This window comes from Phycodurus eques, chromosome 15 (genome assembly GCF_024500275.1).
Source record: "Phycodurus eques isolate BA_2022a chromosome 15, UOR_Pequ_1.1, whole genome shotgun sequence".
NCBI lineage: Eukaryota > Metazoa > Chordata > Actinopteri > Syngnathiformes > Syngnathidae > Phycodurus > Phycodurus eques.
In genome coordinates this window covers 3,076,022-3,086,315 of record NC_084539.1, presented here as the reverse complement: position 1 = coordinate 3,086,315, position 10,294 = coordinate 3,076,022, and the positions used below count along the sequence as shown (strand labels likewise).

Below are 10,294 nucleotides of genomic sequence, written 5' to 3'. Positions count from 1 at the left end.
CTATATTCAATGGAATACACTGCAAAGGCTCGATATTTAACGTTGGGAGACAGGCCTCGTGCTTGGCCTCTATGATGACTACGATGCCACGCTATTGTAACACGTGCCGAACGTGTACGGATCACCGCAAGCTGCGGGGGTCTCCGCCCGCTCCGTGCGTAAAGTTCCCCGAGACGACGTCTGTTGTGATTTGGCGCTCTGTCGTCGAAATAACATTGAACTGAAGTCTCTTCTTACGGGGCAACCTTCAAAGACCCGCAGTCACATCATGCATTCATGATGTTTCCGCGCGAACTAGTTCAAAGTTCGGTTTTACTGTTCAAAAATGAACTCGTTGGCTGTCTTGACCTTGAGGTCATTTCTGTTCTAAGTTAGATACAGGACAACAAAAGACATTAAGGACAATCACCTCCTGGTTCCAGGACACTTCACTTCTCTCTTTGGCAGCAGCCAATGACATATTTATGTTTGGATATGATTTTCCCCATGAGAAATTGTTAGCCGCCTGTGTGTAGCCACGTTTTTGCCTCTTCTCATTTTTATGCCAATCGTAGGAATTGTATTATTATTTAAAACGAGTTTTCAGGGTGTAAATGGAGATTGGATGGCTTCATGAAGCCACTTCCTAGAAAGCACCAATCTGAGTGGTGACGACCTCGCGCCATGATAGATTAGACCGGATTGAGATACAGCGAAAACAAAAGTCGTCGCTCTTCCGCTGGCAGGGCCGCTCCCAGCAAATATTTCTATCTGAAATGTGATGTGGGCAGCCATCGTAATGACTCGTTTGACCTCCAGGGGACGCCGGAAATTGTCATTGAAATGTAGCACAGCAGGTAGCCTACTTCGTGTGGATTTCTCTGTGTTGAGTCCGCATGTTCTCTGCATGCCTCGTCTGAGTTTTCAGTGGGCTACTCTGTTTTCCTTCAATCATTGAAATAATAATTGCACGCCTATTTTCGAGTTGAGTGTGACTGCTTGTCTATCTAGTATCTGTCTCCTGTGATTGCCTGACCAACACTCCAGGGTCCACCCCCCCGCTCCTTGCAGTCAGCTGGGATTGGCTCCAGCCCTGAACTCTGATAAGCGATGGGACCATGGATGGGACCGTGGATTTGCATCTGACCATCGCGTACGGACTGATGGTAGAGTGGTCCGTGAGAGAACGTGTGTTGCGTATTGCAAAACAGCCTCAAAGACCCTGTAAAGTGAGTTCAGTGATTTGTTTCTAGATTACTTAAACGTGGTTGACGATAAGCGCTGACGTTACTTGTAGTCAAATATCTCAAACTCATTTTTGTCTCGGGCCGCATTGTCGTCGTGATTTCGCTCAGAGGGCCGTTAGAACAGTGAGATGTTTAATCACCAAATCATATTATTACCGTTACACAACAAATTGAGGGATAACTAGTTTTGAAATCAGAAGACAAGGATAATAGTTTGTTGGAGTATTGTTTAAGTTACTGTAGAAGAAGGGTTTGGTAACAGACAAATGCAATATCTCCACGTTATTGTTTATTATTGTGACAGTTTGGAATTTGGGTACAGATTTGAGCAAAAATCACGGAGGCGAACTGTGCGGGCCACATAAAATGATGTGGCGGGCCGCATCTGTTCCCCCGGGCCTTGAGTTCGACACTGTGATCTAGACTGCCTCGCTATCGTTCTGCTGTGGTTCGCGCCCCGATTCCCCTTGTCCGTTCTGTCCCTTAAAACTCTTTTCTGTCTGGCTGCATTTTCAGTTCAACATCAGAACAATTCCAAAATAAAACAATAAGCAGAGGGAGTTGTTCAAATAAGCCCCCCACCCCTCCCCCCCAGTTGCACAGCAAAACTGTCCCAGCACAAAAGGCATACAGATCCAGCATTCTGCAAGGCCATGCAGTGGAACAGGACAGGTTTAAAAAAGAAAGAAAAAGGGCTGAAAATAGGTCAGGATTGCAAACAATTGAATGTGTTTGATGTTATTTGGGCGACAATGTCCGTGCTGTGTCGACCCATTTGAACTCTTCTCTCCGGTGCGCCAAATGTATTCGACATTTTCCTGTCGAATAAACATGACAGCGACCTGAAATCACTCCCTATGACTGAAGATATTATTGGACTGTAAATGAAGACGATCGCCACTGGGGGGCGCCAGAAGGCCTGTAACCTGGGTTTGCGCTTCATTGGCCCCAAAATGACACTTGAAATGATCAAATCTGATACAAGAGTTTACTTACAAAGGTGATCATGCTTATACATATATATTAAATGTCCAAGATTAATTAAATTTGGAGAGATTTACAGCACTGCATGAAACTGAGTTGAGTATAAAATAATATGAATGAGTGATTTCCATGGGTTCAATATTGCACGATGTAATGCTGTAAGTGCAAGAAGGTGTATTCTTATGACTGGAGCTCTCTCTCTCTCTCTCTCTCATCTACGCACCCACGCGCACATCTTTTTCTTATGCTTTTGTGTTTTTCTTTTACTATTAGCTGGTCGGATTGTTCTATGCACTCGCAGACGTAACGAAAATAATGAGTGTGCATAATGCATCATGAGTGTGTGCAATTTGGAGTGTTTTTCTCGGTGCTCCAATGAATTCCAAATTCGATCCAAAAGTCATTGACTTCGATAGAAAAGAAGAATAACAGAAACGTCACCGCGTGCGTCACTTCATGGTCGGAGACCAGAAGAGCGTTCGTTCGCGTGCGCGCCGCGCACGCACGCGTGCGCCGACTGACTCACTGTGTCTGCTCTCAGATGCTTCGACATCTCGCTGCCTTCCTCCGTGTGAGTATTTACGATTTTTATCGCCCATATTCGCAATCCCACCGGCTGTTTTGCATGGGATCTTTTTTCTTTTTTTTTTTTTCTTCCCCCCCCCCCCCCATCGTCGGTTTGTCCTGGCGAGGATGTTCGGTCACGCTCGGAGCTCGAAAAGCCGCGGCTTCTTTAAGTTAAGCAGTCGATCAAATTTGACGATTGCCGGCATGACTCGAAATATGACAGATGGAAATGTGATTATTTCACCGCCATTGTTCATTTTTATTTGAGACTCAGACTTGGATGATGAGGAGGATGATGATGATGATGATGATGGCACGCGTAGTTGCATGTCTCTTTGCCTCCTGTCACATTGACATATGAGCGAGATGATTTCCAATCATATACAGTACAGTACGTTAAATATAAGTTTTCCCTCCAAACTATTGAACATCTGTGTACTATAGGTGCTCATGTTCAACTTGTTTGCTTGTCACGTGGTGATATGAGAATAACAATGATGAGCTGCTCTTCTGATAGTGATGCACCCAAAAGTTACTTAATACTGTCAGTTTAAACCAAGATTAGGGTGATTATTGTGGTTCATTTCTCATGACAAAATACATTTGGAAGTGTCAACAAAGTTTTCTTATTGCTTCTTTTTCCCCATTTTATCATGCTTTTATCATGAATAATTATGAAAAGAGAATTGCCCCCTTGTAAAAATAACATTATTTATATATATATATATATATATATATATATATATATATATATTTTTTTTTTAAATAAAACCATATAAAACAATGTGCTGTTAGTCTTTAAATAGGTTTGACTCGTCGCAGGCAAGGCTTTTAGTGGTTTAAAGTGAGATATAGTGGCAAATGGCAAAAAGGACTAACAGTAGTAGCCAGGGCAAAAGCTTGATCACAGTCGAGAGATTTTGTGTGACTTCAGCATCGTGCAATAATGGTTACGGTGGCTGCCTCGCAGTTCTGGGGTTCAGTGTTCAAATGTCAGCGCTGGCCTTTGTGCGCACTTGCCGTGTTTTCCTCGTACGTATAGTGTTGCTTTTCTCTGGGCTTCCTCACGCAATCCTAAAACAACAAGCGTGCTAGCTTAACTGAACACTAAAATATCCATAGGTCTGAATATTTGCGTGCATTGTTGTTTATCTATGCGCCCTGCGGCGTAGCACACTGCGTCTCGCCCACGCTCCAGCTCAACAACAACAACAACAACAACAACAAAAATGGATGGATGGATCCGTTAGTCATAATAATTTACACCGAGCGAGCCACGTTGAGCCTACTGTATGTTGTGCATGCATGAGAGCATGAGAGGAAGGTGTTGGTTGATTGATTTCGGTAGTTTGGTCGTTAGCAAGCGCCACGAAAAAAGTTCCTTTCTGTGAAATATTGTGGCGGGCTGGTTCAATGCAGCCATGGTGCATCCACTCATCAGTTTTGGATACCGCGTGTCCTCATTAGGGTCACGGGGGAACCGTGAACTCTTGACCACCAACTTGTGTGTTCCTCCCACAATTAAAGGGTCAACTTGCTTAAGCAGGTTCTCCACCAGCAGAATTGTCTGCTCATAAATTTGGAAGGTTGTTTCAACCTCAATTCACTCGTGTCTCTTTCCTCAGGCTCCTCATCGCGTCACTAGCACTCGCCTACAGGGTGGTCCGTCAGACTGCTCTTCCTTACTAGTCTGTAGCTGGGTTTTAACTCATGTCATTGTCTCTCTGTTCCCGCACATCGCAGTGATCACCTCAGTTGTCTCTATTAGGACTCTAAAATGAATTGTTTCAGCCATGACTTTTTTTTTTCCTGGCCCCGCAACGGTGAAACAAGATCTCCCCTTCAGGTACAACATCAGATCCGAATTGGCATCCACTGACTTTTTGGTTCATGTTGTGCTTCTGACTACAAAAGCACTTTTCTCTTTCAGTAAAGTCCATAAAAGACGTGCTTGCATTAGTTTGTTGTCAACAATGGATGAGAGAGAGACTTGACCTCAACAACCACAAAACACCTTTACGCTGCGTTCCAAATTGTTACACAAATTATATGTTTGATGTTCCTAAATAGGGCGGCATGGTGGCCGACTGGATAGCACATCTGCCTCACAGTTCTGAGGACCGAGGTTCAGTCCCCGGCCCCGCCTGTGTGGAGTTTGCATGTTCTCCCCGTGCCTGCGTGGGTTTTCTCCGGGCACTCCGCTTTCCTCCCGCATCCCAAAAACACGCGTGCTAGGTTGATTGAAGACTCTGAATTGCCCGTAGGTGTGAATGTGAGTGCGAATGGTTGTTTGTTTCTATGTGCCCTCCGATTGGCCGGCGACCAGTTCAGGGTCTACCCCGCCCCTCGCCCGAAGATAGCTGGGATAGGCTCCAGCACACCCGCGACCTTAGTGAGGAGAAGCGGTGCGGAAAATGTTCTAGTCCGCATAGTCAATGCAAATGACAGTCTACATAATGTTTAAGTTATCAACCTTTAGAGCATAATTGGAATGTTTTTGAACAAACCTCTCAATGATAACAGAATATTTCTTCAATACAAATTCTTCACTCAGAATCAGAATCAGAATCAGGTTTATTTGCCAAGTATGTCCAAAAAACACACAAGGAATTTGTCTCCGGTCGTTGGAGCCGCTCGAGTACGACAACAGACGGTCAGTGGACAGAGAACGCTTTGGAGACATTAAGACATTGACAAAAAAAAAACACAGTCACTGAGCAGTAAAGGGTTGCTAGTTATCTGGTAATGCCGGTACTGTTTTTTTTTTGACAATTGTGCGAAAACATGCAAAGTCCTCTCGCACTTCGAGCAGTTCGAATGAACTGTTAGGTTTTAACTCATGTCATTGTCTCTCTGTTCCCGCACATCGCAGTGACCACCTCAGTTGTCTCTATTAGGACTCTAAAATGAATTGTTTCAGCCATGACTTTTTTTTTTTCCTGGCCCCGCAACTGTTCCAAATTATAATGCACAACAGAGTTTCAAGACCTTTTATTGGTTTTAAAGAGCTGAAAATGGTCATGAAGCATTAGGAGTCCATATTTACTGAAATCATAAGGTAGTTTAAACAAAAACAGCTTAATAGGTCAAGTTCCGTTTTAACCTAAGAACCCTTTTTTTGACAGCAGCTGCATCATTCTAATGTTCATTGAGCTTGGGAGTATTTGGGGAATTTCTGCTTGAATTTCTTTGGAGGATGTAAGAACAGCATCCCAGAGCTGTCATTTGTCATGTGAACTGCCTCCCACCTTCCTAGATCTTTTGCTTAAGGATGTTCCAAAAGTTCTCAACAAGGTTGAGATTGTGGATTGGGGCCACACCATGAATGTCTCTCCTTTAAGGCGCGTAGCAGCCAATGAAGCTCAGGGATTCCTTTCAGCATGAGATTGTTCACCGATGAGCGCCGTGCAACCCTGGACGGTGCAGACGGATGGAGTAGCGGATATTTGGTGGTTGGCTACGATGTCCCTACAAGTCTCTGTGACTTTAGCAAGGAGAGCGATGGCATGTTTTGGGCCAGATTGATGAAGAGAGAGCTGGTTGTGTCTCCTTTAGGGTCCCTGAAGGTGTGCAAATGACCACTGAAAAGTATGCAAAGTTTCTGACCGGCCACTTTCCTCCATCGGTCAAAAAGCAGACCCGTGCTGTCTATAACAAAATCGTCTTAATGCACGAGAATACCTCTGGATCATTGGCTGCAATGTGCATAAAGGAAAGAAACCTGACCTTGACCCTCTCGAGAGCCTTTGGACCATCCTCAAGCAAGATCGTTTGCTACTGAAACGATCTATGAGGGTGGGAGGCAGTTCCAATCCAAACAGCAGCTTCAGGAGGCTATTCTGACATCATGCAAATTCAACTGATGTACCAATGGTGAAGCTGCTATCAAACAAGGGTTCCTCTGTCAAAATGTAACTTGACCAGTCAAGATGCTTTTGGTTGAAATAGCTTTTGATTTCAGTAAATGAGCTCCTAATTGAAATTCAACCTGACTATTTTCAGCTCTTTAAAACCTATCAAGTGTCCTGAAACTCTTTTGCGTGTAATGATTTTATTATTATTATTATTTTAATGCTGTTATCACTGGGAGCTTTGTTCAAAAACATTCCACTTGTGTTCTAACAGTTGATAACTTGAAAATTATGCTGACTGTCATTTGTGTTGCCTATTTAGGAAAAGCTGAGGAAAATATAATTTGCATAATATTTTGGATAGCAGTGAAGTCGAGTAAAGTTTGAGAGTCAGGTTCTCTCTTACAACATCAGTGACCTTTGACGTTGAGAAATTGTAATATATCCTTGTTAACATATCAATTTTGTTTTTCTCCGTCTCATTTCCACTTCTAGACCAGCTTGTTTTCCTGCCAAGTCTGGGATTCTATTCTTCTTGCTGTCTTGTTCTTCATCCTCCACCCACTGACGTCAGTGAAACGTTTCAATCTCTTATGATATTGAGGTTAATCTGATTATGAAGATTACCTCTAAGAGAATTCCTCATCAATGACAGCCAAGATGGAGACTCCTTTCTACCATGACGACTCCCCCGCCATCCACAGCTTCAGCCAGTTTCCAGAATACGAGCGTTACGCTGGAAACAAGATGTTAATGTGTAAGAAGGCCATGTCAATAGGCAGCCATCATTTCCCTGGCAGCGGTAGTAGTTTAGCCGGAGGAAGAGGTACGAACCCCAACAACCTTGGACTTGCCAACAACAGCTCCCTCATGACATCATCGGCGTCCTCGGCTGACATGAACCTGCTGAAGCTAGCTTCTCCTGACCTGGAGCATCTGATTATACAGTCCAACCAGGGATTGGTCACCACCAGCCCTCTGTCCACCTCCACCAACCCGTTCATGTATCGAAACCAGGCCACCAACGAGCAAGAAGGCTTTGCCGATGGCTTCGTCAAAGCGCTCGCGGACCTTCACAAGCAGAACCAGCTGGTGGGAGGTCACATGTCGCCATCGTCCTCCTCCAGCGTCTCCTTACAGGCATCTTACCAGAGGAACTTGATGTCCACTAGCGACATGCCCATCTACACCAACCTGAGCAGCTACAACCAGGGACAGATGGCGTATTCTGGAGCACAGATGACATACAGCGGTAGCTCAGGCCATAACGGCGGTGGAGCCCCTCAACACCACACCAGAGGTCTGGATGCCCCTCAAACTGTCCCTGAGGTTCCCCATTTACCTGGAGACCCTACTTCGCCACCTTCCCTCTCCCCCATAGACCTAGAGACACAAGAGAGAATCAAAGCTGAGCGCAAAAAGCTGCGCAACCGGATCGCGGCATCCAAATGCCGTAAGCGTAAACTGGAGCGAATCTCGCGCCTCGAGGAGAAAGTGAAAATCCTGAAGAGTCAGAACTCAGACTTGGCCTCCACCGCTTCGATGCTGCGGGAGCAGGTCTCTCAGCTCAAACAGAAGGTCATGAGTCATGTTACCAACGGTTGCCAGATTGCCGTCAGCTCTCCCAACAAATCTGGAGGTAGAGGCGGCAATGCTGGGAACGAGGACTCCAGCTGCTGAGGAGGGGGGATATCAGAAGAACAAGCGAAGGAGATAAATCAAATTCATGGTTTGTCAAATGTGGGAATTTCACTTGTGCTCGATGTCGTTAAAACAGCTCGGTGCAAGTGGCTCGGGATCAGTTAACGTCCCGTGAAACAAAGGGGTGGTTTAACGACACTTAGCCAGAGATACCCATCGAACACTAGTGAACGTGATGGGCGACTAATAGAAGACAAGAGGTTCCTTGTCCATGAAGAAAGTTAAATGGGATGGTTTGCATTTCTATGGTGATGAATATTATTTATAAAGACAGTTGAGCAGGATTTACACAACTTTGAAACACTTTAAACAGCTGAACTATTATTTATTTTCTAACTATTTTGCATCTCATAACACTTCAAGTTGAACTTATTTTGATTATGTTAAAGTGGGCTTTTTAATCATTGGAATTTTATTTTTGAAGAATTAAATCAACCAGAGTTGAGAACGTGTATGAATACTTCACTAAAATCAGTGGTGTCATTATTGAGCAACTTGTTGAATACCTTCGATTAGACTCTGACTGTATTTCTGAATTTATCATTTTAAAAATGCACTGAAAAAGACTTGCGTCGACCAACATGTTGATGGAATTCACTTTTCTGTTACGTTACTGTGTTTGGTTTGTGGTATTTGATTTCATTACATGTGTACAGATCAACTCTGGTTGAAAGTCCAATTTTGAAATGTAAATTATGGGATTATTCATGTGTTGCTGCTGGAAATTCTAAACGTTTATTGCCACTTTATGTAAAAAAATAAAGTCTAATGCTCAGTCGTTACGTGTCGCCACGTTTGTCTTTGGGCTGATGGAAACTTTCCTTGCTCAAGTCGAAACATAAATAGTTTTGCTATCTCATGAATGGTGACATGTTAAACGAATGGTCTAAACTGACTATTTAAAATCTCTTTCTTTAGAGGTTAACTGGAGCAAGACAATTTCTGCCAACGTAAAAAGGAAAACAAAAAGAAACATTCAAATAGAAGTAATCGCACGGTATGCAAGGTTTCTACTTTGTATGACATCCAATAATATTTGGGCTCAGAAAATGTGTCTGTCTCACAAAGAGACACAGACTATTTGGCAGTAATATTTCATGAAGTTACAACCTTATGGGAGACAAAATATTGCATTTAATTGATCTCTCAGTAGATTTAGTGGAATATTTACCAAACATTGGTAGTAATTGCATGTGTAAAACTACTTGTAAAACAAGAGCGGTAACAACATCATGGTTTCATAATTTACAGTCATACATTGTTAATGAGTAACTTTTCCATTCCAGCGTTTCGTTGCTTTACATTGTTTGACTCTGTTAAAGATATTTGTGTCAATATACAATTGATGAAACCTTCACCAAGTGATGCTTTGTTTCTGAGCATTCACAGTTGAAGTCAAAAGATTTCCACACAGGATGAACGTATTGTAACATGAACTGTAATATGAATTGTCAAATGTCACACGCAGGTGCGTTGATGCGCTGTGTGTCTTGCGGCAGCAAAGTTTGCACTATTACCAACAAAACGCCGGCCTTCAGTCAATGATGTTCTAAAGTCTTAATTAAAGAGTCTAAATTTTCCATTTGTGATTGGGAAAGTTTGATATGTGCCCTACGAGGGACTGGTGACCAGTCCAAGGTGTGTGCCGCATCTCACCCCAAGTCAGCTGGGAAATCTCCAGCTCACGCGTGACCCTAACGAGGACGAGCGGTTGAGAAAGTGGCCGAACGGATGATTCCATTGCCTGTAATAATGAGAATGGGAGCAGAAGTAGCTCATCATCGGCATTGGAACTAGACACTCACCGTTTGAGTCCTATTGACCAAGAGTAGCTAGTATGTTTCCTGACTCTACCCCGTAACTTAAGAGGTGTAGCACTGACATCGCTCCTTGCTTGCATATATGCGATCTGTTTCTCTGTATAGTGCAGCAATATAGCAACAAAAAACAAACAAAACAAACAAA

The 10,294-nt window shown here is 43.5% G+C and overlaps 1 protein-coding gene across 1 annotated transcript; it reads left to right on the top strand.

Annotated features, from left to right (window-relative positions):
* The first annotated feature begins 2,722 nt into the window (after positions 1-2,722).
* Positions 2,723-9,111, top strand: june (JunE proto-oncogene, AP-1 transcription factor subunit). Its single transcript, XM_061698445.1, has 2 exons — positions 2,723-2,781; positions 7,124-9,111. Exon 2 carries the CDS (start codon positions 7,277-7,279, stop codon positions 8,306-8,308), a length of 1,032 nt encoding a protein of 343 aa, XP_061554429.1. The 5' UTR covers positions 2,723-2,781; positions 7,124-7,276; the 3' UTR covers positions 8,309-9,111.
* The last annotated feature ends 1,183 nt before the right edge of the window (positions 9,112-10,294 follow it).